Here is a 27,683-nt window from a genome sequence, read left to right on the forward strand (position 1 = left end):
GCGGCACGGAGCGGAGCTGCCCCGGCTGAGCCGCGTGCGCCATCTCCGAGCTCGGGACTGCGGCCGGGAGAGCCTCGCCAGGGCCCGGCGGTGCCGCGGGTGCCCGCGGATGCTGTAGGTGAGTGAGGAAGTGCCGCGCGCTCGCGGGGTTCGGGGCTGCACCTCCTGGAATCAGAATTTGGCCCCGTTTCCTTCGCGTTCGGTGGGACGCCGGCGTTGACGTCAGGGTTAGGGGAGGCTGGAATCGGGGCTCTGGCAGAGCCGGGAGCGTAAATCTGGATTTACTCCGGTGCGGTAGGAGCAGGATCCGTCCCCAGGTCTGTGCTAAAGAGCTGAAATAATACGCAGCTGCTACCGAAAGACACGGGAAACAGGGAGTTTGGGCGTGTTTTGGAAATACGTGGGGAAAAACAAGGGAAAGTTGACAGCTCCGCCGGCCGGGGGCTGGAGCGAAGCCGGTGCGGCACCGGCGGCAGCGACACCGCGGGACTCGCCGCCTCGCCGCACCCCTTCTGCAGAGCCAAACCCCGGGGCCCTCGGAGGAAGGGTGGGTGAGGAAGAGCCAAACAGCGGCTAAAGAGGCTCCAGTTCCAGAGCAAAGCCAGTGCGAGCCGTGCCGCCGGCATTCAAATCCAGCCGGGAACGTCGCCATCGTCCCGGTTCTGCACGAGGAGCTGCGTGTGACGCTGGCCCTGCAGAGAGACGGACACGAGGCGGCTTTGCCGCTGTCTTTGCGCATCTCTCCTTCACGGCACGGCGATGCCATCGGTGCAAGAGGGGCTGGGATGGCACAGACCACCGGCACGGGTCCCTGAGCCGAACGTCCCCCGGCACCGGCAGCACCGGAGGATGCCAATGGCTTTGCTGCGTCTGTGACCGACCTGCCACTACGGTGAGAGGGGCAGGAAAACCTCCATCTGTTGCCCAAAACTGGGCTGAAGCGTTGGGATTCTGCGGCAAAGCTCTTGCCAACTCCAACGCGGTGCCCATCCAGCCTGTCGCACCTGCAGCCGGAGCTGGCAGCGGCTGGCACACGCCTGGCTCACCCCGCTTCCCCCCCCGGCTGGTGTTGGCGCAGGCAGCAGCCGGCACAAGGGTCTCTGCTGTGTCTGGCTCCCAGCAAAAAGGGGAACTGAGTCACGAGCCACCTCCTGCAGCGAAACCCCCCCCGGGAGCAGCAGAAACCGCAGGGGAGGGCGGAAGCGCCGGGATTGCGACGCTCTGCCGCGGCACCCCGGTGAGAGCAAGGGCTCCTCTGGCCATCCCCGTGTCCTCGAGGCTTGTGCCCCACCGTCCCCTTCCCCAGGCTCCTGCCACCTCCCGCTCCATCCCTCCACTTTGCTTTTCTCTCCGTGGGGTCACAGGGAAATTCCCTTTCCAGTCTTGCTCCGGACCCCCCTGGCTGGCACCGCGCCGCGGCTGCCTGTTGCTGCCACGGCTGCTGAGCGCTGCCGGCAGCTTCTGCCAGCACCCATGACCCATCAGAGAGGTTTTGTTTGGGATTGAGGTTTTTTCCCTTCTCCTGATGCTGCTGCAAATCCCAAAGGATGGAACAGGATTTGCCATCACCCCCCAGGCGGGCTCCGGGTGCCGGGAGGGCACGTGAGCCGCAGCTCCAGCGCAAGGAAGGAGGGAGGACGACTGGGGACAGGGATGGGCCCACGGGGCTGGTTTGACTCGGCAGGAATGTTTTTCCCATGGGATGTCAGGGACGGCACTGGGATGAGGTTTGCTCCCAGTTAACGCCAACAAACCGTGCGGTGCCATTGCGTGTTTCGCAGCAAATATCCCGCAGCCAGCTAACGGCTCAGGATTTTATGGAAGTGTTGCTGAGGAGGGAATTCACCACCCAGGAGCCTCAGTTTCCCTTTAAAAAGGTGTGTTTTATAGCTCTTGGGATGACGAGGAGAAGCGCCGTGCTGGGAGCATCCCAGAGGGTCTGGGAGCATCTGGGAGGGTCCAGGAGCAGCAGCCCCAGCCCAGGCGAGTTTATTTTTTAAAATAAAGCGGATCCAAATCTCTCTGCTTCAGCCAGAGACCAGCCCTGGCATTGCTTCTGGCACCGGGCACCCAGGACCAGACCCCCCATCCACCCTCCAGCCTCGGGGCACCCGATCACCGTTTTTTTCTCCATCAGAACCAACCAAACGAGCTATTTTGGGGTGGAAAAACCCATTTTACGCCGCGGCTGGAGCCCGCCTGGGTCAGCCACGTAGCCGAGCGCCGGGTTTGCGTGACTCCGCTTCCCCATCAAGGACAGAATCTAAACAATCTTGATTCCTGTCCGGCGGCCCCGGGCAGGGCTCCTTCAATCGCAGGAAACGGAGACTTTGGCGTGTTTGTGTCGGGAACGGCGAAGAATGAGCCGAGGAGGGGCCGGGGAGCCGCGGCTGCCGCCGGCTGAGCCCTCGGCCATGTGAAAGGGGCAGCGATGCCGCAGGGCGAGGGGTGGGGAGGCAGCACCGGCTCGGCCGTGTTTGGCTTGGCACGAACATCTCTTTTAGAAGGAAAAACTCAAAAAAAAAGAAAAAAAAAAGAAAGAAGGAGAAAAAATAGCAAAACTTCCCCCAAAGGTGCGGCCGGGGAATTTTTGGCTGCCCCCGTAAGCTCCATACAAAAGTCCCCCCGGAGCCGAGCCCCGACCGTGGCATGAGGGCTTTGAGCTCCGTGCCATGGCACGGGGCTCGCCAAACCTGGGATCTCACCGCCGTGCCCGCCACGGCTGCCGAGTCCATGGGGTCTGCCGCCAGGGAGCCACGGGAATGGTGGGAAATGCCGGAATAAGGACCGCTGGGATGAAGGAAGGATGTTGGGGCAGCACGGCCGTGGCGAGGGCCCCGTTCTGCAGCGCTGCCAAGCGCCACGGGGCCGTGTGCCGTGTCCCACGCCGCGGTCGGGAGGTCCCGGGGATCTGCTCTCAGGAAGGGCCGTACCGGGATGTCCGGAGCCGAACTCCGCGTGGAAGCAGCACGTCCCACTTCGCACCACTCCCCCCATCTCCCTCCCCACCAGCCTCCATCGCTCCCCATGGCCCCCAGCCCGGCAATGAGCCTCTGGGGGGGTCTAGGGGGAGCTGGGGTGAGGCTGGGGGGGCTGGGGGGTTTGGGGGGGCTAGGGGGCTGCCTCACCCCTCCGCTCTCCGCAGGAAGATGCCGTGTGGAGCCTGCGGCCGGGCGGTGCTGGCGCTGATGACCCTCTCCCTCGGCTTCGCAGCCGGTGAGTACCGAAACGCCGCGGTGAAGACAACCGGCACCGGGGGGGTTAAAATAAACCTTCGACTCTTTGGGAGCATCGTGGCTCGCTTGGCTCAAAATCCACCGCAGCGGAGGGCGGCTCGTTCGAGCTCGCCCAGGGGATGGCGAAGCTCCACGGGGACCCCCAGGTCCCCAGCGAGGGGCTTCTCCCCTCTGGGACGGTGAGCTGCCAGAGAGGATCTCAGCTTAATTAATTACAGTTCATCAATTAGATAATTACGGGTCCAGGCTGGTGTTCGCGGCAGTGTGGCTGTGCTGGGAGGGGACAAGTCCCCACCAGGTCCCCATCCTGCTCACGGGGCCACCGAGCCCCCAGGGCTCATAGCCCCAGCCCCGCCACCGGCCATGGCACCGGGCAGGGGGGCGACAGGCGCAGGAGCGGGGCTGGTCACAGCCGTCCGTCTGTCCGTCCGTCCCGCCGCCGGCTGGCTGGCTGCCCTCCTGCTGAACTCGCTGATTCCAGGAGGGATATTTTCTACCCGAAAGGGCAGAGCTGAATTGGGAGGTCGGGAGCGCGGCCACCCCTTGTGCCGCTCCAGGGTGGCTGGGGACAGCTCCAGGAAAGACCCTGGATTCGGCACCCAGCACCCACCGGGGAGGCACCGGCTGAGCTCGGGGCTCTTGGACCCATCCTGGCTCTCGGGAGCCGGCTCCCACAGACGGCCACGGAGCGGGGCGCTCCCACGTCCCCTGGGACCCCGCGAGCAGGATGTGACCCTGTGCATCCCAGTTAATCCCAGCGAGCTGGGCTGGATGCGTTTCCCCATCCACAGGGGCGCAGGGACAGGTGACCCCCAGCTTCAGAGCTGGTGCTCGGGTGCCGTTTTCCAGGAGGTCTCAGGACGCGCTGAGCACCCCCAGCCACCTTCCCCAGGCTGGACCCCGCCCGGCCAGAGCTGCTTGATCTCAAAATTTGGTTTGAGAGTTTTTAGGACAGATGTCACTGTCCCCAAAGCCACTGGCACGTTCCGGTCCAGGCAGTGGGGTGGCCCCGTGGCACAAAATGTCCCCTCGTCGTGCCCGCAGACGAGCTGCTGTGTGCCTGCGACGTGCCGCACTGCGGCGTGCCCACCTGCACGGGCAAGGTGTGCTTCGTCAGCAAGAGGAAGGAGGAGGGGACCATCACCCAGCACCGGGGCTGCTTCTCCCAGAACATCCTGGAGAACTGCCACACGCCCGTGACAGAGCAGTACGGCATGAGGTGCTGCAAGTCCAGCATGTGCAACGCCAAGCTGGAGATCTTCCTGCAAGGTACGGGGTATGGTCCCCTTCGAGGAGCTTGCAGGGAGAGGGACAGAGCTGCCCACCCGGCTGGAGATAGGGTTGGGTCTCTATGTCATCCTCCTCCTCGCTCAGCACCTCCAGGGTCACCCTTTTCCAGGTGGGATGGGGCCAGTGAGATGTCCTTGGTTGTCCCTTCTTGGGCTGTGCCTGCAGAGCTGCCACCCATGGGGTTGACCCCAATGGAGCCATCCTCCCCAGCTCCAAGCCCCAGCTCCAAGACCTCCACCCTCCCCAGGTCCAAGTCCCAGCACCAAGTCCTCCATCCTCCCCAGCTCCAAGCCCAAGAACCACCTTCACGCTCCCATCCATCATTTCCCCCTCCCAGGAGAAGAGGACCTGGGAAAAACGCCTTCCCTGCCCAACCTCCTCCTGATGATCTTCGTCCCGCTGCTCGCCCTCCTCGTCCTCGCAGTGCTCGCGGCGCTCTTCTGCTGGAAGGTGGCTCAGCACCGCCAGAAGAAAAGCGACTTGGGAGACATGGACCTCATGCTGAAGGCATCCATGGTGGGGGACAGCACTTTGGAGGTGGGTGAGCCCCGGGGGGGACCCCGAGGTGCGGGAAGGAGGGATGCGCTGGGTGCGGGGCAGCAGCTGGACTGACCCCGTTGCCACCGTGGCTGCGCAGGACTTGCTGAACGACGACTGCACCACGGGCAGCGGCTCAGGGCTGCCCTTCCTCGTCCAGCGAACGGTGGCTCGGCAGATCACGCTCGTGGAGTGCGTGGGTAAGGAGAGTGGCCGGGCACGGTGGGAGGCTGCCCTGGCCCCCGCAGCCGGTGCTCGAACCCTTTCCCGCAGCAGCCGGTGATGGCACTGCCATGCCAGACCTGGGAGCAGGGGTTGGACCCGACCGTCTCAGCCAAAACCCCATAGAGACCCTCAGTTCTCCCCAGTCCTGCTGGTGGGGGAGGCGGGGAGCAGCTGGGTGGGCAAGCGGCAGTTGGCCACGGTCAACGGACCCCACACCGCCCCACCGCTGTTCCACACCGGGAGCTGAGCTCATCATGCCAGGCATGGGGAGGGGGGGTCGGGGGCTGGAGGGGCTGCGTGACACCGTGCCACGGCCACGGCAGGCAAAGGACGCTACGGCGAGGTGTGGCGAGGCGTGTGGCACGGCGAGAACGTGGCCGTGAAGATCTTCTCCTCCCGGGATGAGCAGTCGTGGTTCCGTGAGACGGAGATCTACAACACCGTCCTCCTCCGGCACGACAACATCCTGGGTGAGTGGGGGGCCGGGGGGGCCGGGGGACACCTGCACAGCAGCTCCACGGTCCCGGCTTTTCTCCTCATCCAGGCTTCATCGCCTCCGACATGACGTCGAGGAACTCCAGCACCCAGCTCTGGCTCATCACCCACTACCACGAGAACGGCTCGCTCTACGACTACCTGCAGAGGACGGTCCTGGACGTGGAGACCTGCCTGGCCTTGGCCTCTTCCATCATCTGTGGCCTCGTCCACCTCCACGTAGAGATCTTCGGCACCCAGGGCAAGCCCGCCATCGCCCACCGCGACCTGAAGAGCAGGAACATCTTGGTGAAAAGCAACCGGCAGTGCTGCATCGCAGACCTGGGTGAGACAGGAAGGGGAATGCAGTGCCCTGGGGATGCGGAACCCCTGCGGATGCAGTGCTCTGAGGATGCAGTGCCCCAGGGATGCAGTGGCCCAGGGATGTGGTACCCCAGGGATGTGGTGACCTGGGGATGCAGTGCCCCGGGGCTGTGGTACCCCAGGGATGCAGTGCCCCAGGGATGTGGTGCCCCAGGGATGCGGTGACCCAGGGATGCAGTGCCCCGGGGATGCGGTGCCCTGGGGATGTGGTACCCCAGGGATGTGGTGACCTGAGGATGCAGTGCCCCAGGGATGCGGTGCCCCGGGGCTGTGGTACCCCAGGGATGCAGTGCCCCAGGGATGTGGTGCCCCAGGGACGTGGTGCCCCAGTGATGCAGTACCCCAGGGACGCGATACCCTAGAGGTGCGGTACCCCAGGGATGCAGTGCCCTGGGGACGTGATGCCCCGGGGATGCAGCATGGTGAGGACACAGCACCAGCATGGCACTGACTGGGGCCGGCATCCCTGCAGGACTGGCCGTCATGCACTCACAGGGCAGCGACTACCTGGACATCGGCAACAACCCCCGGGTGGGCACCAAGCGCTACATGGCCCCCGAGGTGCTGAGCGAGCAGATCCGCACCGACTGCTTCGAGTCCTACAAGAAGACGGACATCTGGGCGTACGGGCTGGTGCTCTGGGAGATCACCCGGCGGACGGTGGTGAACGGTGAGCAGCCGGCCGCCGCGCTCCCGGCTCACGCCGCCGCTCCGCTCTTGCTCCTTCCTTGCCTCTTTTTTATTTATTTTTTTTTTTCCCTCTTTCCCTTCGCCCAGAAGATTAGCTGTAAATTATAAACACTGTAATCTGGTGTCAGCACCCGGCTCCCTGATTAAAGGGCCCATTAGACTCAATCAGCGCTTTGTTTGCTCAGCGCTGATTAGAAAACAAGCGGCGTCGAGCGAGCGCTGCCTGGAACCCGGCCACGGCCAGGACCTCCGGCCGGCGGGGCTTGGCTCGGGGCGGGGGGACAAGGGATGGCGATGGGGACGGGGTCCCCCACTCACTGGTGCGAAGCTGGCCAACGGCCAACGTCGCTCACTAGTGCAAAGTCCAGGAGAAGCATTAATTAAATGGTGGGCACTGGTGGGAGAGGTCCCCCCCAGGCACAATCTGGCCGGGATAATCCCGTTTACCGCCCCGGGGCTCCTTCAGATTAAACATTTTTTCTGAATTACCAAAACCATGTGCAGGGGATGACCTTCAGTCGGCTGGATTTAACCCCTCCAGGCACCCTCGCCCTCCGGGATGGGCTGAGCATCCCCTGCACAGCCCCGGGGCACCAGGGACGGGGGCTCCAGGGGACCCCGAGGTTCGGGGGCCACCCCTCAAGGTGCAGGGGGGTGGTGGGTGCTCGGGGCAGCTTGGGGGGTTAAGCCCCGTGGACACGCAGACATATGGAGGCACTAAGTGGAGATTAGCTGGGCCAGCTGGCTGGCTCGCCGCGGTGCTGCCAGCGGAGGTGCGGGGCTGCGAGGTGGCATCGGTGCCGGGAGCTGGTGCTGGTGCCAGGAGCTGGTGCTGGAGCTGGTGTTCATGGTAGGGCTGGTGCTGGGCTTTGCCAGTGCCAGAGCCACCATCAGCGCCAGAGCCAGTGCCAGAGATGGCTGCAGCCTCCCCATGCCATCCTGGTGAGGTCCCGCGGTGCAGCCAGGGCTGTATCCCCACACCCCCCGCCAGCATCACCGCCGACACAGTGGGGCAAATCCCACTGGTGATTCCTGGCCCCCCACAAGGCTGGGGGCAGGTCGGTCGTGCCAGTCACCCCGGGTGATGTGGGGGGGGGGGGGAAGTGAACCCCATGCCCCCCCCACTGCCCTCATGCCCCCCCTCCTTCTGCAGGCATCGTGGAGGAGTACCGGCCGCCCTTCTTCGACGCCGTCCCCAGTGACCCCAGCTTCGAGGACATGAAGAAGGTGGTGTGCGTGGACCAGCAGACCCCCGTGGTCCCCAACCGCCTCTTCTCCGACTTGGTGAGTCCTGGGGGGAGGTCACCCAGCTCCCACCCTGAGCTGGACCGTTGCTCCCCATGAATCCCTCCCATTTTCCCCTCTTTTTGTGCCTTGCCCAGGTTTTGTCGGCGCTGGCGAAGATCATGAAGGAGTGCTGGTACCAGAGCCCCTCGGCCCGTCTCACCGCGCTGCGCATTAAAAAGACGCTGAAGAAGCTGAACAATTCCCTGGAAAAGCCCAAACCGGAGCAGTGAGCGCCAGGCACGTGCCAGAGCTGCCTGTGGGCTACACCGGGGACGGCGGCAAAGCCAACGCCAGGACGGCTGCCGGTCACGGAGGGGGTTTTTGTTTTCCCACCTCTCCTCGGAGCTCTTTTCATTTGCAAGGAGGGAAAAAAATAGGAAAAAAAAAAAGCAAGCAAGGGAGGAATCTTCCAGCTCGGTTATAAAAATACCCCCCGGATCAGTCATCCGACGCCAGCACGTCTCGCCTGCCCGGCGGGGATGGCAGCGGGCGCCTGAGGCTGGTGGCCCACCCCAAGCCCCCCAGCCAGATGCCACGGTCAAGGGGCGAGCAGACACCGGAGCCAGCACCATCCCTTGGCCGCAGCCCCTGAGCCCGGCTGGGCACCCATTCCACTGCTGGCACCCAGGCAGCAGATGCTGCCCAAACCTGCCTGCCCGGCACGTTGGCAGCAGGGATGCCGCAGGCTCGGCGGCGGCGGCAGGAATTCTCCGGCAGGGCTGCGGTGCCCGGCGCACCTCTCACCGAAGGAGGTCTGGATTTCGTTGGGAAAGGATGATCCACAGCCAGCGTCCCCCCAGCCGCGCCAGATCCGTGCCCCGGCGTGTCTCAGGGCTCCCCAGGACGAGGAGCCACCAGCACCGGGCATCCCCCGTGCCACAGGGACCCATCGAGCTGGGTGCTCCAGCAGCTGCAGTGGCCCGAACCTTCCGTGGCGAGCAGCCAGCAATGCCCCTTTCCAAACCCTTTTGGTCTTTGCCAACGTGTTGGTGTTTTCCGGGCTGTTTTGGTGCACTTCGCGGCCGCCTCCAGCCCGCACCGCTCGCCGCCATCCCAAAACCCACCCCATGCCTGAAGTTGTTAGGACGAGTCCGGGATGTTCAGCAGAAGCAGCTTTGCGCCCTGCTCCGTAATTATTTAATTATTAAGATTTAATATATTTAATAAAGTGTAAAGCTATTTTATCGCTTAACAGCTGCCAGCCTCCCCCGTCGGGCACCAGGCGACCGTGGCAGGATGAGACCCCGTGGCCCGGCGCTTCTGCATGGCTTAATTTATTGCTTCGACACCGTGTAGCTGCCGTGTATCGCTCCGGCGTCGCCGGATCCCGCAATAAACCTCGCTCCAGCCTCGTGCCAACCCTCTCCCTGTGCCCGCGAGGGGCTGGGGCTGCACCGGGGTGGGGGGCTGCGGCTGCCACCCTCCCACTTCTTGGGGTTTGCGCTGCTGGTGGTCCCCGGTGAGGGCGAAGCCCCCGGGCTGAACGGGGAGCTGGCTGCTGGGGGGGATGTTGGTCCCTGGGGGACATTGGCCTTTAGCGGAACATCCTGGTGTCTTCCCGGCACATCGCTGCGGCCACCTCTGGCTTGGCTTGTCCTGTCCTCGTATCCCGCTCCCAGTTAAGAACTGGGAGCAACTGGTCAGCAAAGGGGAGCTGCTGGCTGTCAGTGGGGCAGGCACTGGGGTGAGGGGTACGTGGGGCTGAGCAGGGCATGGCTTGGGGTGCTCAGCACAGGGTTTGGGGTGCCCTGCCTGGGGTCTGGGGTGTCCAGCCTGGGGTTCGGGGTGCTCAACACGGGGGTCAGGGTGCCCTGCCTGGGGTTCGGGGTGCCCAGCATGGGGTCTGGGGTGCCCAGCCTGGGGTTCGGGGTGCTCAATACAGGGTTTGGGGTGCCCTGCCTGGGGTCTGGGGTGTCCAGCCTGGGGTTCAGGGTGCTCAATACAGGGTTTGGGGTGCCCTGCCTGGGGTTCGGGGTGCCCAGCATGGGCTCTGGGGTGCCCAGCCTGGGGTTCGGGGTGCTCAATACAGGGTTTGGGGTGCCCTGCCTGGGGTCTGGGGTGTCCAGCCTGGGGTTCGGGGTGCTCAACACGGGGGTCAGGGTGCCCTGCCTGGGGTTCGGGGTGCCCAGCATGGGGTCTGGGGTGCCCAGCCTGGGGTTCGGGGTGCTCAATACAGGGTTTGGGGTGCCCTGCCTGGGGTCTGGGGTGTCCAGCCTGGGGTTCGGGGTGCTCAACACGGGGGTCAGGGTGCCCTGCCTGGGGTTCGGGGTGCTCAACACGGGGGTCAGGGTGCCCTGCCTGGGGTTCGGGGTGCCCAGCATGGGCTCTGGGGTGCCCAGCCTGGGGTTCGGGGTGCTCAATACGGGGTTTGGGGTGCCCTGCCTGGGGCGCAGGGTGCCCAGCACGGGGTTCGGGGTGCTCAACACGAGGGTCAGGGTGCCCTGCCCGGGGTTCGGGGTGCTCAGCCCGGGCACGGCTCAGACCCCATCACGCACCAGTCGCCCCCTGCCTGCAGCTGCCGGGCTCCCACCGCACCCTCCCCGTGCACGGGCACGGGCACACGCACCGCACCATTACGTGTACACACATATCATCGCACACCCCTTTTCCCTTTCCCCCCCCTCCCAATTCCGTGTCGGCCGACCCACCCCGGGCGCGCCCGCCCCTTTAAGGCGCGCGGCGCGGGCCCGGCCCCTTTAAGGCTCGCCCCGCCCCCCGGCCGCGCGCCGGCGCTCGCCCCTCCCGCAGGCGCTGGCGGCCGCTCGGCACCGAGGCCGCGGCGCTCGCCATGGCCGCCCCGCCGCCGCCCCGCGCCCGCCGCCCCCCGGCGCCCCCCGCCGCCGCCCTCGCCCTGCTCGCCCTGCTCCTGGCCGGAGCCATCGGCGGAGCCCGCGGTGAGTGGCGGCCCCCGGGCCCGGCCCGCACCGGCCACAATATGGCGGCGCGCCGCCCCGCCCCCGCCTGGCGCCGAGACCGTGAGGGGAAGCGAGGTGGGGGATTGCGGGGGGGTGTGTGCTGAGAGGAACCGGGGACGGGGGTCGATGAGGAGAAGCCAGAGGGGAGGCGGTGCGGGGGGGTGAGGGAAGCGGCGGGTGCGGGGGGAGCCCGGGCCTGGGAGTGAGGTCGGCCCGGGGGGGGCGGGGAGGGGGTGGGGGTGAGACTGGGGGGGGGGGGGGAAGGGGGTGCGAGAGGGTTCGGGGGTCTGGGGGTGCCCTCGAGGCTGTGGGGAGAGCCCTGAGAGGTTTGGGGTAAACCCCCCTTGGGGGGGGCTGCGGGCAGGAGGGGCCCTGGGGGGGCAGGGGAGGGGGCGTCAGGGTGGGCAGAAGGAATATGGGGGGATCCATGGGGTGAGGGGGGGTCCTGGGAGGTGGGGGGGTGTCTCTGGAGGCATGGCGGGGGTCGAGCCCCCGGGGCGGGGGTCGAGCCTGGCCGGGGGGGCTCGCAAGGGGGCGTTTACTGGGGGGGTGTGGTGTGAAGGGGCCCCGTGAGCTCGTTTGGGGGGGTCGTGCCCCCCCGCCGCAGAGGGCCCGGTTGTGTGTCTGGAGGGGCAGCAGCAGTTGGGGATGGGGGCTACGGCGCCGGCCCTCCCCCCGGGGCCGGGGGTCGCTCCGAGGAGGCACACGCTCATCCCCGCTTTGGCTGGGAGGGGGGGAACTGGGAACCCCCCAGCCTGGCGTGGGGAGGCAACGAGGGGAACTGGAAATTTATGGGTTTTTCCCAGAGTGAGGAAGAACTGGGGGGGCTCTGTGTGTGTTGGTGGGCTCAGCCCCGGGGGGGGACGTGCCCCCGTGTTGTCGCTGGGCTCCATCAGACCTCCGGAGTTTGGCGTCGGGCTGTCGGCGCGGCCGAGGGGGGGTCGGCAGCCCCCCACGCACCAGTGTGCCCTCAATATGGAGCCTCTGGAAATCTGCGGGGATTGTGACACCTGTAAATATTTGTTTGGAGGGCGGTGAGGGAGGGAAAACTCTTTGTTTCGGCTGTTTGTTCTCTGGCGATGTTTTTTTCTGTACCCGGGGGTGGGATGCGACCACTTCTGCTTCCTGGGGAAGAGTGGGAGGCACCAGCTCTGCGCTTTTGGAGAGATCGGCCCTTTTCCCCAGAGCTGGACGAGCCTGGAGCATCTCTGCACGCCTGTTGGCACAGACAGAGGACAGGCTGGTGGCCACGGCGTCGGAGGCTCCGCCGCGCCGTCCGTCTCTCCGTGGCTATCGGGGGCCATCGCCGCTTGTGTAACACGGGTACCTGTTCCGACAGGAACCGCATGGAAACGCTTTTCTCCTCCCCAGCCCTCTCGCCGGCCGTGTTCTGTATTCCCAGCCGGCTGTCAGAAGGTAATAACTCTGTGCCTGCGGATCCGGACTTGTTCGCTGCGGAAAACGGCTCCAAACCCCACTGGGGCAGGAGGTTGGGGTGTATCTGCGGGTCGTGTTGACTCTGGTAACCCAGATGTGCTGTAGGGGAGAACGGCTCGGCTTCGTTAAAACAAAAATTTTACTTTAGGTTAAAGCCTGAAGTAAAATCCAGCCTCGGGAAGGTGCTCCAGCTTTTCTGCGATAAATGGCAAAGCAGAACCACGTGAGGCTCGGCGCGTGTGTCTGCTCTCAGGCTTTCGCTTCACGTTTTTTATACAGCTGGTGTTGATCAAAAATACGTATCTATAAAATAAATAAACAGGAAAGGGCCGATTGACTGTGCGTATCTCCTGGAAGCTCGTCCGAGCGTCGGTGCCTTTGATGCCGAGCTCTGTGTGACTGGCTATTGTTTCCGCTCGGGATGTGCCGTACGTTTTCAGTTGTGCTGGCCAGTAAAAGGTGTGACTGGTGTCGGGGGCACGCGGGAGCAGGACGACAGGGAATAGGGATCCGAACCCTGAGGATTGTTGGCTCACTGTGCCTCCTCAGCCAGCAAGGCTGCCCTTACTATCGTGCTTTATACAATAAAGCTCTTGACAGCTCCTTATTTCGGGGTAGGTTGGAAAAACATCCGAATTCTTGCAGTGCTTGGGAGGTGGGAGCCTCTGTGTGTGTTGGTAAACACGCTCCCCTCTCCTTCACTTTAAAAAAAAAAAAGGGAAATTAAACCCAAAGGTGCCTGTGAGCGGTGGTTACGGGGTGGTTGTAGGTCGGCGTTGTTTGCGTGCTTGCAGTAAAGCCGAAGAATTCCGTGGGGAGCAATCTTGGGCCAGCAGATTTTATTATTAACACCTGCCTAAAATATTTACCCGGTTAAATCAGGCAAACTCCGCGTAGTCCATGAGTTATATCCTACAACTTTCCAAGAAAGACTCCTCTAACTGGAAATTAAAAACGGTGTCCAACAAGCATTCTTGAACTCCTTCAGCTCCTTGGCCAGACAGCTCGGATTTTTTTTTTTTTTTTTCCCTGGGTTCGCCGTCCGCTGCCAGTAGTGGATGCTCCGGAAACGGCTGTTGCGAAAGGAGCGGAGTAAAACGTCAGTTCTCTGAACAGCAAGCAAAGTTCACTGGGTGTCGACCCGGAGAAATATGTTGTACAGCACGCAGCCGGCGCGGTTATTCCGAGGAGGAATCGCTCAGCTCCAGGGAGGAAGCTGCGATGGTATTCCGGGGATGAAGCCCTCGCTGGTGCTGAGCTTGTGGAGTCAGAACGGCACGTGTGAGCAGACGTACGGGGTGGGAGCACTCTTTTTTTGTCCTTATTGTTTGAGCCACTGGCTTCCCGGCCTCCCTTTTCTTTGGTTGTGGTCCCATATTTATGATTTTTCATCAGAAAAGCAGGATTCCCTGCACATAGAATCATGGAATGGTTTAGGTTGGAAGGGACCTCAAAGACCATCCAGTTCCAACCCCCCTGCCATGGGCAGGGACACCCTCCACTATACCAGGTTGCTCCAAACCCCATCCAACCTGGCCTGGAACACTTCCAGGGATGGAGCAGCCACAGCTTCTCTGGGCAACCTGTGCCAGCGCCTCATCCATCCTCAGAGGGAAGAATTTCTTCCTTAGATCTTATATCCGAGTGAAAAATATCTTCCTTACATCAAAGCCCCTTGTTGAAGGCTTGGGTTTGTAGCGCTTGCCACTTTCTGTGGGCTTCTTAGGAGTAACCCATGGACTGCTGGGTGCTGGGATACAGGCTGCCCCAGGAACAACTTGTTATTTAAACAAAAAAAAAGTGTGTGCCAGTTGCCTGGTGATGCACAGCGTTGGGTTTGAATCGTGAAAACCATGGGGAATGATGTATGTGTACCTGCCGTGCCGTGTGGCTGGTTTGCACAGTGCTGGTGTGGTACGGGTGGCTCCTAAACTGGTTTCCTGACAAGTTAAAACACAAAATAGGTGTCAGACCGGAGCCCGGAGAGGGAGTTCGGAGCCATATGTCTGTTTTGGGAGTTGTAGAGCAACAGCAGCAGAAATGTCAAGGCTTTTTCTAATTAACCTATTAATGATGAGACTCCTGTCAATTTGTTTATTTAACATTCACTTGGAAGCTCTCCTTTTGTGTTACTGGAGTAGATGCAGGGAAAGTTCTTCACTTTAAAGGTGAGAGCACGTTCTTCCTGCCTTTTTTTTTTTTCCTTTTTCCATTTAGTGTATGTTTTCTAGTCAGCCCTGATGCATTCACGTCAGGTTCAGCCTGTGCCAGGGGACTGCAGCCAGCTTGAAAAAGTTGGGACTCTTGTTTCCAACTTTAAATATCCCAGTATAATTTTTAGTTTCTGGATGACTTGCGTGAAAGTGGTTTTTTTCGTAGTACTTTGCAGCTAATTTTAACTCTGTTTCGTTTAGCAGCAGTGGGTCAGTAGATTTCATAAGCACCAGCAAGGAGCAAAAGAGATGTTGAGATCCAAAAGCAGGAGGAAAAGTTGACGGAACCACAAGATGTAGGAAAAATATCCAAGATGGTGGTAGTGTATGGACAGAAGGGCAAATCTGTACTCGTTTCTTCAGCTGTGAGGAAACAGGGGCAGTGTGAGTGTCCAGAATTAGTCTTGCACTTGATTTTTGGAGGTGGTGGGTGCAGGTGAGCTGACTCTGGGGCTTGGAGAAGGTCCTGGTGTGCTGTACGAAGTGGGCATTTTAGACTCGGGTGTATCCTAGAGAGGGATGTAGGGATCCCAGTTGTTGACCCCAGGCAGCAGAATAATCAAGGTGAGTGCAATGGAAAGTAAATCTTTGGGTGTTAAGGTCTTCATCGGATAGCTTTGAGTGTCTTGGGGTGGTATGGTTGGAGGAGGAGCCCAAGAGGACTCTTGGTGCAGACCTCTGCTCCCCTCCCGCGAGGGAATGGATGTCATTCCTAAACCGCTCTGTGATAAAGGTTATTCTTTATTTATTTCAGCACAGCGTGTAGCGAAACACTAAAAGGCATTTCTTTCTTCCAAGCGTGTTTACACACGTCCCTCTTCATTAGAGCATCTGAAGAAACTGCAGAGGTACAAACCCAGTTGTTTTCCATTTCTCTTGCGAACATTATGCTGCTGCAGCATTAAAACATCGCTACCAGAACGGGCCTCATTAAGTTAGGTGCTGCACAGAGACATAATAAATTGCAGCTCCTCTTCCAGAGCCTTGTAAAGGCTCCAAAGTCAGGGGAATCGTTCTTCCAGCCTCGATTGGAACTGGTGAAAAAGAACAGCAGCTTACGATCGCTGCAAAAATCTGTTTATCTGGTAAATACGTGGGTGGTTATTGGCAATTTTACCAATGATCATGCTCAGGTTAATTATCTTAATACATCTTGATCAGGTAGCGTTCAGCCCCGAGAAGATGTCGTCTCGCGTAGCACAGCTTCAGGAGATTTTGGAAAACGTATTCCAAAAGGTTCCAACACCATTACGTTGGATTTTGCTGTGAAACTTTCCCCTGTCTTGCTTGCAGAGACATCTTGACACATGCAATCCTGTGTGAGAATAAATGTGTGCAGAATGAGCTCAGAGAGTTGCTGGATAAAAAGGAACGTTCTTTGACAGGCAGAGCTTCATGTTTTAGTCTCCGCGGAGCCCAGAGCTCTGATCTATGGCCCCCCACCTCTTTGTTTGGATTCATTTTGTAAATAAACATCACCTTTAACGGGGGAATTTGGTGAAAGGGGGTCTTCCTCTCTGCTGGAGTTAATGCAAAGGGATGCTAGCACCTCTGTGCCCCCAGTTCCTACTGGGAGCGATCCTGCTGCCACCTGTGACCCATCACCCTTGCTGGGAACCTCGCAGGGAGCAGGAGCACCTCTTGGGCTCAGGGTGGTCCCTTGAAGGGACACCCACCCACCTGGCCCAGCCACCGAGCCCCGGGCTGTGTTAGCCTCGGATCGGGGAGAGTTTATCTTGGCAATGCCAACGGACCACCGGGCCGGCTCGTTCCTGCGATTGCCGTCACAAATTCCTTGGATTAAATCGCCACGAGGGTTCGCTTCAGCGTTAACGCCAACCCGATCCATCTCCCGAGCGAGAACAAAGCTCGCCTTCCGAGGATCCGCAGCTTAATGCCAGGCCTGTTCAAACAGCTTCTCCGGAGGGCCGGGTTTGTCTCGGAGCGGAGCGTCGGAAGGAGCGTGCTGAGCAGATGGAGCCGACTCCGCGGCCAGCCTTCCGTGCAGACTCGGCCCCGGGCGTTCCGAGCTCGCCGCCCCGGCCGGGCGAGCTGCTCGGCGCTTTTCCTTTGCTCCATCTCTTGCCTTCGGCCCAGCCACTTTCTTTTCTTAAGTAGATTAGATGTTTTGCTCAACAGGAGCTTTTCTTCCCAAATAAATAGAGTTCCGTTGGTGTGAAAAGTGCTTTTTTTCACTCCTGTCTCCTTTTCTTCACCCGGGCATTCCCAGCTGCTGTCGGGGGCACCCGAGAGATGCCCGGCGGGGGCTCTGGGTACCCGTTTGTTTTCAGACCCCCACCCAAGGGGAAACAACAGTTGCTTATCCCTGACTTCTGGTGTTACTGATACAGAAGAATTTTCCCTTCTGGTTAGTCAAACTCAAAATGCTGGACCCGTGCAGGTTGCCCTGTAATTTTCCTCGGTTCCCAGCGCGTCCCAGTGTGGAGAGGCCTTTCCTCCCTGGCACAGCCGGTGCCCGTAGGAGCGGGGCTCATCTCGCTGCAGCTCTGGCAGCCGGTGGCAGGCGATGCTCAGGGAGGAACATGGCTGCAGCCATGGTAGATGTGTATTCTGGGCTTTTTCGTAATAAAAATAAAGACAGAGTCGGCTCCTGGCTGCATGAGGGAGGCTGGAGCTGGACTTTGGCTTCTACCCAGGGATCTGATCGTCTTTCCTAAAATTTGAGTGCCTCCCTGCAGCCCAGAGGTTATGGATTGGGATATCTAGAAAGCCCTTGGAGCTGAAGGCTTAATTTTCTGTGTTCCTGCAGCTTTCCTTACCGTAGGGGTGCCTGAGGTGCTAAATGTGAGAATTCCTCTTAAAAAGGAACTGTTGTCTCCAAGGGGGAGCAGGAGGTGAAAGGAGGCCGCCGTGCTCTGCGGGGCATACCCCTCCTTAGCAGGAAACTTCTGCTTTCCCGAGGAACAGATAAGGATCTTCTCACTCTGTCCCTGCGCACCGGGGCTCGGGTGTCACACCTGGCAGGTAAACTGATTTCTTTTGGGTTAATTCTGCAGAGGAAACTGAGCAGATACAACCAGCTCCTCCGCTTTCCTTCTCAAAGGGGTGCTTAGTTTCAGGCCAAATACTTCCAGAAGTTTACAAAACCAGTTTTATGAGTGCGTTGAAGTGTTTTGTTTACTTCTGAGCTTCTGGAAGCACAACTGCTGTAGCCGAAATCTTGGGTTTGAGACCTTAGAAATGAGTCTTAACAGGAACAAAGTTCAATTTTACCGTACCTCCATTGAACTGAAAAAAATCCTACGTGATGAAATGTGCATGGTTTAAGTGTTTTTAATTTGTGCCTTGAGTTTTTGATAAAGTGATAAAGGAGATGCTTTAAAACGCTCTTTCCTTTTAAGTGTACTTGAAGGTAGGAATGTGCCTGGGCTGCTCTTTCCTTTCTCATGTTTTCATAAAAACTCCATTATAACCAACCTTTGTTCCCCTAAGTGTGGGCATTTTTCAGAAGAATTGGCTTTTCTGTGCTCTGCTGCCCACTGGAAAACAGTGTACTGGGGGCAGTTTGTCAAGTTGAACATTAGTGGGTTTTTTTTTTTTTTCCTTTTATTATAAAGTTTCCTGTAAAAAGCTGTGTGATCCATGTGCATGGTGCTCTCAACACGTTTGGGTCTCAGGGTCTTCCCTGTCCATTTTCTCTTCTACATCCCTTTTCCTTGGCCTGTGCATAAGCCACATGTGCTCATAATGCTTTTTAAAGACATCTCACTTAACAGCTCCTGTGTGTTTTACTGGCTTTTTAGTGCTCCTGCCGTTTGGAATCTCTTGGTTCAAACTCAGCAGCCCCTGCATGTAGCTCTGAAATACTGCAGCCCACCCTTGAGCTGGTCAGCAGCTCACACCACCAGCGAGGAGCCGAGGAGCAGCGTGTCCAGAGAGAATTAAGTAAATAGTAATGCAATTAGGCTGACCGATTTACCGAGGACGCTGGCGATAAGGGATAATGGGTGTCTTCTCCTAAATGAACCCTGGCATTGAGCAGGACCTGCTTATTTTTCGTTAAGCTCAAGGTAACGTGTCCCCAGACGTGGGACCCTGCTGGGCTCTGGACCCGGTGCTGGCTGGGAGCGGGAGGCTCTTCCAGTGCCGTGAGTACCTGGAATGCTGATGCTCCTTAAATCTGCCAGTTGCGGAGATGGTGCGACTGGGGGCTCAGCATTTCCACAGCCCCTGATGCACAGGAGTGACACTGACTTTGGTGTTTATCTTTAAACCAAGAGGTTACACGCAGACGTAGAGGGTTGAGCTGTCGGAGTGGGGAGAGTTAACTGTGGCGCCTGTATCTTTTAAAACACTTCTTCAAACTCTCTCTCCACCTGCAAGACCATTTCTGCAGCGGGTAAGTACATGTTTCCGAATCCCTCCGGGGAGGCTGGAAGATCTGATGAAAGCTGAAGGAAATACTGCTGCTAAACAAGCCCCACCCTTCTCCTTGACATTGTTGTACTCGCTCTTTGTTCCCTGGCATGGCGAGGCCTGGGGATTTGCTTACAGTTTTTCAGGCAGCTTGAGGAAAGCACACTGACAGCTGGGAGGCGGAAAAAATGTGGGAATCTGCCTCGGAGTTTCTCCTTCGTTCTTTACCCAAATAATCCTGATGGAGAGCAGGCAAAAAGCCAGGAATTTCTGTGACCCAAAGTAGCGTCTCGGCTCGGGAAGGCAGTTACTAAATAAGTGACTGATCCAGTTGCGCGTGGCACGCTTGGCTGGCGTAGTCGGTTGGAATGGGGTTGGTTTTGGCGTCTGCCAACTGCCTCTTGCCTCGCACGGGCTGGGGTGGTGGTCGTGCCGTGCCAGGCAGCTTGTCTTCGGCGTAGGGCAGCGCGTTCGGGCGAAAACAAGTCTGTCAGTTTGAGTAATCGTTGTTTTCGGCGTGAGTTCTGACCCGAGCTTGGGTTGGGAGTGGATCTCGGTAGAATCTAGCCTAGTTTGCAGGGATGACTTGGGTCATCTCTGTTAGGGATTGCAACAGAGGCAGGAAGAAGGGCTGTCTGGGCAGTCGTCTTCTGGAAAGTCTCCTCTGTTTCCACATTTTGTGCTTAAATTGGGGTCTGAAATACTGAACGTGACTTGCTCTGTTCCTAAAGCCAGTTCTTCCTGAGCCTGAGAACAGCCCGTTCCCTCTGAAACGGGAAACTGGAAGAAGAAAGTTCTCTCTTGTTTGAGCGTTTGGTCTCTGGTGGGTTTTAAGGAGGTGGTCTTGTTTTGATTCCTGCAGCTTTGACATGTTTGTGCTCCGACTGCAAACAAGCGAACTCCACGTGTGAAACGGACGGCGCGTGCATGGTCTCCGTCTTCAACCTGGATGGCGTCAAACATCACGTTCGGACCTGCATTCCTGAAGCAAAACTGATTCCTGCTGGGAAACCCTTCTATTGTCTGAGTTCCGAAGATCTGCGTAATACTCACTGCTGCTACTCTGATTTTTGCAACAAAATTGATTTAATGGTTCCCAGTGGTGAGTAGAGAGCTAAATAAATGGTCTGTTTGAAGTGGGGAGGAGAGAAGCTGCCTGTTTGGGATCGGGAGTAAGGAGTTCTCGGCCCTGTTTTCACCTCTTCCCTTAGGTTGCTGTGTGAACTTGAGCACTGGGTTTATGTCCTTGATCTGTAAAGTGGAAATAATAACAAACTACTTCAAATTAAAATGTGAAGTTGCTTGAACTCCCCTGTGGCCGACAAAACGTCACCAGCTGGTGAGGTTGTTTTAGGGTAGGAGAAGCTTCCAAAGTTTAGGGTTGGTTTTTTTTCCCCACCTGCACTCAGTAGCTCTGTGTTATGATACTCAGCCCTGCTGCTGGTATCCTACAGCCTCCTGAAACGCAGTGTTCATCTACAGTTCAATAGAAACTTCTGCTGCGTGGTGCTCTGTGCCAGCGGTGGCCGGAGGACGGCACGTGTTCCCTGGGCACAGCTCGGATCCCTTTTCCGGCGCCGAGTTGTGCTGCAGCCTGACTTTTATCGGCCGGAGCTGCTTGCCTTCTAGGACTGCATATCTTTTCGGTGATGAGCCATCAGTTTGGGGATGTTGCAGCAGCTTCAGAGTAAAGTGTGCGGGGCGGAGGGGTGCCCAGGTTCTGGATGGGTGAAGAGGAAGCAGCCCTGCCTTTGAGTGAGGGTGTGGGAAACGTCTGCTTCTTTCTGTTTCCTGGGACAGAGAGGGCACGTGGTGTTTCCTCATACCTCCTTAATCTCCATTTTGGGCTGCTGTTTTGTGGGTCGTATGAAGACTGCAGTATCCGTTTTCCTTGCGTGCAGTGGGGAAGTCTGATCTGGTCTCAAAAAGACAAATAAATTGTCTTCAGGTACAAGTCTTCGCTGGTTGTTACAGGGCGAAGGGGAAATTGAGTCCTTACTGACTGGTTGTTTTTTCTCCCACTTGGAGAGTTCAAGGGGAAGGTAAAAGTCTGGCTGTTGTAGCAAATTCAGCCCAGAACAGGCTCCTGTCCTCTTTTAAATAGCAAATGCCATAATCCCTGGTCCTACCACCGATGCACCGTCCCCTTGTAGGAGTTTTAGCTGTACTTTGCCTGCCCACTGACTTGATCAGCCCCATGTTAATGCTGTTATTTGGTGTGTCCTCTGCCATCCTGGAACAGCCAGCTAAAATTGTCCAGGCTCGGCGAGGATAATTAAAACGCAAGAAGAAAGTCCTTAAAGAACGCTTGGGAAGGAGTGATAATTCTCTAAAACAATCTGATTTTTCTCCTCGCTTTGCTTTCAAGGACACCTGAAAGATAACGAACCCCCATCGAGCTGGGGTCCTGTGGAGCTGGTGGCGGTGATCGCCGGACCCGTCTTCCTTGTGTTTGTCGTCATGATCATAGTAGTCTTTGTTTTTCATCACCACCAACGAGTCTATCACAATCGTCAGCGGCTGGACATGGAAGACCCCTCTTGCGAAATGTGCCTGTCGAAGGACAAGACCTTGCAAGATCTAGTCTACGATCTCTCCACCTCTGGCTCTGGCTCAGGTATTCAGAGATGACTAGAAATGACGAATGGGAACTCGCAGTTGCAATGGAGTAGTCTATTCTGGGCTCCTGGTTGCCACAGCGTTGCACGGCCGCGAAGCCGTTGCCTCGTCAGCCTGTTCAGGTTGCCGTGGCGTGAGTAACGTGGAGGGTGTGCTTTGAATTCAGTCGTGCAGCCGGCGCCGTAGCCACAGCCCCGCGTCAGCGCTCAGGGCTTAGGCTCAGGAAGAGCAATAGTTCAGCTCCCCTGTAACCGCTGATGTGTAAGAATAGTTTTGGTTTAGCTCTCCTTTTCCGCAAGAGGATAACTCCAAACGGCTACATCTGTTTGAAATTTAGCCCTGGAACTGGGTTTGGGTTGGAAACAGGCATTAAGTGCTAACCTGTGGGTTGTTGGCTTTCAAAGGAGGATGCTGGATGTCACCTGCATCAAAGCCAGCAGGAAAATGGGAAAGATCCCAGCAGCCGAAAATTTTACAGTGTGGAAATACTGCGTTTGCACAGCCCGTTTCATCCCAAAGAGTCCTTGGGTCTTCCGAGGTGGACAGTGTACAGCATTCACTTCTGTAGCACTTAAAAGAAATCATCCCCGGAACACACAGGGAATTCATCGTTTTATTCGTGACTTTGAACTAGGAAAACGGTTAGGTTTAAAAAAAAATACCAATTTTGCAGCAGATGGAAACTGTAAGATAATCCACAGAGGGAGAGCATATAACAACCTGATATTTGACCAGGGAATAGACCTTCAGCACCTGCATCTGCTGTATGTAAAATGTTTTGGGATCTGTTTTGTACACGCTCTCAGCAGATGAGCTCTGTAGCTAAGGTAAGAGGTGGCAGCTGTGTCAGGACTCTGTTCTTAGGAGAAGTTCTGGGGGTTTACTGCTTTTTAGCCGAGTCGTGTCTTCAACGAGCTCTGTTTTTTGCATATTCAGGCTAAAGTTACTTTGATCTGCCGTGGAGCAGAAGTTCCCCAGCCGCTCTGTGCCTAATCACTGGTGGTTTGCAAACTCCTTCAAAGAGATATGCAGATGCTGCCCGAGCAGCCAAATGACACGTCCTACGCAGGAGCTACCACCATTTGCTGGTTTGGGTCTTGCTTAGGCTGCTGGTTTTCTAGGTTTGAGGATGTCCTAGTTCAGATTCTGGGGCTTCAGACGTTTCTTTTGCCACAACAAGCATTTATTCCTCCGATTTCTTGTCCACAGGTTTGCCACTTTTCGTCCAACGAACTGTGGCTCGGACAATTGTCCTTCAGGAGATCATTGGCAAAGGCCGCTTCGGGGAAGTGTGGCGTGGCAGGTGGCGTGGAGGCGACGTAGCTGTAAAAATCTTCTCTTCGCGTGAGGAGCGGTCCTGGTTTAGGGAAGCAGAAATATATCAAACCGTTATGCTGCGACATGAGAACATCCTGGGATTTATTGCTGCAGATAACAAAGGTAAAAAAAAAAAAGCCTCGTTCCTGAGAGCAGAGATTCCACCAGCGTGCAGGCTGCTCCTGGGAGTTGCCTTTCTTCACTTGGATTTGCAGTTAAATGGTTAAAGAAAACTGCCAGCGTGCTTTTCGGATAGCTGCACGTTTGGATGTTTTTTGCCAAAACGTGGTAAAATAACCGCTGCGTGCAGCGGTGCGTTTACTGTGCCTTACAAAGCTGTGTTTTGCCTTAAACTTCATAATTTTTCCCCCAGTGTGGCTGTTGAGCTGCAGCCTCACCCAGCAGCTCTCCTCTGTACCAACAAGATGGGGTGCAGAATGCCCAGTGGCTGTGCCATCCCTGCTTCGTGCCCGTCTGAGCACAGTCTCTTTTCCGCTGCAGATAATGGAACATGGACGCAGCTCTGGCTCGTCTCCGATTACCACGAGCACGGATCTCTCTTTGACTACCTGAACCGATACACGGTGACTATCGAGGGCATGATCAAGCTTGCCCTCTCTGCTGCTAGCGGGCTGGCCCATCTGCACATGGAGATTGTGGGTACTCAGGGTAAGAGCCAAGTTTGAAAAGGTGCTGGGAATTCTTGAGGAGAAAACAAAGCCGAGCTGATGAGGGGGACTGATGTCAGCCCGGATTTATCTGGGCACTATTGACCAGAAATTGGCTGGCTGCGAGGTGGGTTAGCCTGGCACTAGCTCTTGGGAGTTCTCCCAGCATTTCACATCCCCATCCTAAAATTGGTGCTAGTTGGTGGGATGTTAGCGCAGACAGCAGCGACATTATCAACTCCGTACGTCTGGTGCCTGGGACGATGGAGTTTACGTCCCTCTGGAGGCCTCTGGATGCCAGTGCATCAGCAGTGCCTCCGAAGCGTAAGCGGAGCCTTGGCATACCATGGGCTGTCAGCGCTGAAGTGGATCCAAACAGGAAAACGTGTTGCAACACCAAGAGTTTTAACTAACGCCCTGAAATCCGGTGCTGCCTCCGCACCAGTTTGACTTAACGGATTTCACCAGACCTTGACCCCCGGTCCTTTTCATTTTGCTCTGTTAGGAAAGCCTGGGATTGCTCACAGAGACTTGAAATCCAAGAACATCTTGGTGAAGAAGAACGGCACGTGTGCCATCGCTGACCTTGGTCTGGCCGTCAGGCATGATTCCGTTACGGATACGATTGATATCGCCCCGAATCAAAGGGTTGGAACCAAACGGTAGGAGAGCGGTGTTCTCGGCCAGCGTTCGAAGGCGGCAACTGGTTGAGCTGGTGAAATTCTCTGTCTTAAGCGTTTCCAAGCGTCTCGTGGAGTGCCAGTGTTGTGCCCAGGTTGATGTTGAGGGACGTCAGTGCCTTTGTCTCCAGGTGCTGTCAAGCTGAGAGGTGCAGACCAGCTCCATAAACTCAACACCAGGGAGCTCATGCAATGTTTGACGACAAGCTTTGCGTTCTCAGAAGCCTTTTGGGGCCTGCTGTCTGGAGCCTGGTGTGCTTTTGGATGTTTTTGCCTCTTTCCCAACTTGCTATTCTCTTCTGAGTTATTTTTTTCACTCTTACTAGGCCACGGGGCCCGGTTCTGTGCTGATTAGGGCTGCGCAGAGCAGAGTTTTGTCTGCTGGGAAGTGCTGTGTGGGAAAACTTGCCATTTACTGTCTTCTGGAAAATCCCTTCCTAAAATAACAAGCTGTTCCTTTTCTGCTCTGCAGATACATGGCTCCTGAAGTCTTGGATGAAACCATCAACATGAAGCATTTTGATTCCTTCAAATGCGCCGATATCTACGCCTTGGGCTTGGTCTACTGGGAGATTGCTCGAAGGTGCAACGCAGGAGGTAACGCCCTTCGTGCGCCCGTGCCGTCGGCGTGACGTGCTCCTGGGTTTCCCAGCCCCGGTGGTTTGTGTCGATGGGATGTTTGGGAGGTTTGAGGGCACCCTGGAGAAGAGGGCTGCGGGAGCGCGGCGCCGTGGTGCGTGGGGCAGTCCTCCTGCCGTCGGCTCGCTCGAGGTTCGATGACCCTCCCTCTCTGCTGGGAGGTCTGGATCGCAGCACCCTGACTCCGTTCCAGTTTGGGCAGCTGCGTTTTATTTCCCTGAATTTTTCTTGTAAACTCAAATCCCCAGATTCTTCGTTTCTGTTCTAAATAACTGCAAAGTGTTGACGCATCTCAGCAATGAGTCATGTAGCCCAAACCAGTATCGGCGAGCGCCGTGGTGACGATCCGTTCTCCCAGGAATTGCATTTCCCCTGCTCTGCCTTTCAGGTATCCACGAGGAGTATCAGCTGCCGTACTACGACCTTGTACCCTCCGATCCTTCCATCGAGGAGATGCGGAAGGTCGTATGTGATCAGAAATTACGGCCCAATATCCCGAACTGGTGGCAAAGCTACGAGGTAAGGTCTGCTTTCATCTTCACATCCCCTTCCCCCTCGGTGAGTAAAGAGTGAATCGAGCTCCAGTTTTGGGAGGTGCAGAGGCTGTATCAGTGTCCAACCAGGCAGCAGCCTGGTGGAGACCGACGTGGGGTCAGTGCTGACGTCTGCCCTTCTTTCCTACCCAGGCACTACGGGTGATGGGTAAGATGATGCGAGAGTGCTGGTACGCCAACGGAGCGGCTCGACTCACCGCCCTCCGCATTAAGAAAACCCTCTCCCAGCTCAGTGTCCAGGAAGACGTGAAAATCTAAGGCTCTGAGCCCCAGCAGGAAGAAACTGCACAAAAGCTGCCGTGCTAGAGTAGACGTGTGATGGAGGCCTACCTCGTGTTTCTGCCCGATCTACTGCTACCAACCAGACAGCGTGACCTCCAGGCTGCTGGGTGGGGTGTCGGAGCCTGTTGAGTCGCTCTCTTCCCTGCTTGGGTATGAAACAATCAGAAAAACCTTTTATGATCACCTCCTGACAGCGTGAAGACTTCAGAGGGACTTGACCTGAGGGACCTCAGCCGTGAGCGTAACTCTCGTTTCTTTAATGGAAATCCCTGTAAAGCTGGGTGCGCACCGTGCACCCGTTGGCGGTGTTTGAGGCCGGGGTGCTGGGAGTGGGAAGGGAAAGGGAAGGTTTTTTTTTTCTTGCCGTACTCTGAGGATTTGTTTTTTTTCCAGGGACTGGCATGCTAATGCAGAAAAAGCATTTGCAAAACAAATGGTGCTCCCTTCCGAGAGGCTGAGCCTGAACAGTTTATCAGCTTCACGAAACCGTTTCCCTCCTTTTTCTTAAGCTTGAAAAATTCCAAGTGGAACCCAGAATCCTGGCCGGCTGTCGGTGTGCGCGGTGGCGTGTGCATGCGCGAGGTGCGCGTGTCCCTGTGCCTGTTCCTCTCCTTCCGTAGACGTGCGGTGTCCGGCCCCGTAGGGTGGCTCATCTCTGTTCGTGCTTTCTGTGCATGTGCAAATCTGGAGTGTCCTTTTTTTATTTTTTGGGGGGTTTTGGTTGGTTTTTTGAGCTGTGCGCGCTGGTGCTCTCCTTGTCGAGTCGTGAGCGTTGTCTCGCTTGGACAGGCTGCTTCCAACCAGATCCTGAGCTCTCCGCTGGGTGCTGCGGCCTCGCTGTCCGCACGCCGGCTGCAGGAATGGCCCATCAGGTTGCCTCACTGCCACCCCCTCCCTTTTTTTTTTTTATTTTATTTTTTTTTTAAGACAAAACAAAATGAGGAACTGACTTTCCTGGAATCCAGGTCTTTTTGTCTCGAGCCCCTGTGGTTTGTAATTCTTGATAGGGTGGAAAGAGAGACCTGGGGGGATGGGGGGGGTGGAGATGCCACGGAGCTGAGATGCAGGTCAGAGATAGAGCGGGCACTGTGCCCCGCTGGAAGGACACCAGGCCACGGGGCGACACGGGAGACCGTTCCCGTAGGAACGTGATTCCCGAGTCTGCCAGCTGGGCACGCTGGGCAGCGTGGGGCAGCCATCTCGGGGTGGGGGGCCGGTGCCCGGGTGTGCTCCGTGCCTCCCGAGAGGCGCCCACAGGGTCTGACAGCGGGGTGTGGGTTGGAAATCGATGTCCATCTTTGATTTACATATATAAATATCTCGTAATCTGGAAGTGGCCGTGCATAACGGGGGGGGTGGGGGGAAACTGCATGAATTTTCCGTTGATTAAATGCTGAATCAGGGTGAAGTAGGGTTGGTTTGACTGTTGCCTGCAGCTGGGCCTGGGGAAAATCAGAAGGAGCCGAGTCTGTCGTGCTGGTTGCAGCACTGAAGGCAAACTGGGAAGTGCTGGTTGGTCGGTGGTTAGGTCAGTATCTACGGTATAGAACTCTGAAGCCATAACTTTTAACTGGAGTGGTTTTGATTTTTTTTTTTTATTATTATTATTATTTTATGGGAGGGTCTGGATTTTAACTTTTTTTAATATTGTTAATTCTTTATAAGAGAAGAAAAACAATCTATGATTATTACCTCTTGACCTGTTCGTTTGTAAAGAAATCACTGAAAAAAAAAAAAAACACACAAAAAAATGCACACAGCTCGATTTACACTGGAACTGTTTCTACTCAAACCTTGAGCCTGCTCTGTAAGGTGAGGTTTCATCTCTGCTCCGGCCACCGGGGTCAACTTTTTTTTTG

At 57.2% G+C, this 27,683-nt stretch overlaps 2 protein-coding genes across 4 annotated transcripts; both read left to right on the forward strand.

Annotated features, from left to right (window-relative positions):
- Positions 1-1,169: 1,169 nt before the first annotated feature.
- Positions 1,170-8,353, forward strand: ACVRL1 (activin A receptor like type 1). Its single transcript, XM_086628628.1, has 10 exons — positions 1,170-1,237; positions 3,146-3,216; positions 4,281-4,505; positions 4,864-5,063; positions 5,164-5,263; positions 5,612-5,758; positions 5,833-6,108; positions 6,619-6,816; positions 7,990-8,120; positions 8,219-8,353. The coding sequence occupies exons 2-10, from the start codon at positions 3,150-3,152 to the stop codon at positions 8,351-8,353; spliced, it is 1,479 nt and encodes a 492-aa protein (XP_086484754.1). The 5' UTR covers positions 1,170-1,237; positions 3,146-3,149.
- A 2,630-nt stretch (positions 8,354-10,983) lies between these two features.
- Positions 10,984-26,529, forward strand: ACVR1B (activin A receptor type 1B). Of its 3 annotated transcripts, XM_086628601.1 has the most exons (9): positions 10,984-11,017; positions 19,928-20,167; positions 21,434-21,682; positions 22,894-23,124; positions 23,503-23,670; positions 24,175-24,331; positions 24,822-24,946; positions 25,377-25,507; positions 25,675-26,529. In XM_086628601.1, the coding sequence occupies exons 2-9, from the start codon at positions 19,993-19,995 to the stop codon at positions 25,798-25,800; spliced, it is 1,362 nt and encodes a 453-aa protein (XP_086484727.1). In that variant the 5' UTR covers positions 10,984-11,017; positions 19,928-19,992; the 3' UTR covers positions 25,801-26,529. The 3 variants fall into 3 exon arrangements, with proteins under 3 accessions (XP_086484727.1, XP_086484724.1, XP_086484725.1); XM_086628598.1 differs by lacking the exons at positions 10,984-11,017; positions 21,434-21,682 and having other exon boundaries at positions 19,960-20,167; XM_086628599.1 differs by lacking the exons at positions 10,984-11,017; positions 21,434-21,682; positions 22,894-23,124 and having other exon boundaries at positions 19,960-20,167.
- The last annotated feature ends 1,154 nt before the right edge of the window (positions 26,530-27,683 follow it).

Source organism: Tauraco erythrolophus, chromosome 31, assembly GCF_009769465.1.
Source record: "Tauraco erythrolophus isolate bTauEry1 chromosome 31, bTauEry1.pri, whole genome shotgun sequence".
Classification (NCBI taxonomy): domain Eukaryota; kingdom Metazoa; phylum Chordata; class Aves; order Musophagiformes; family Musophagidae; genus Tauraco; species Tauraco erythrolophus.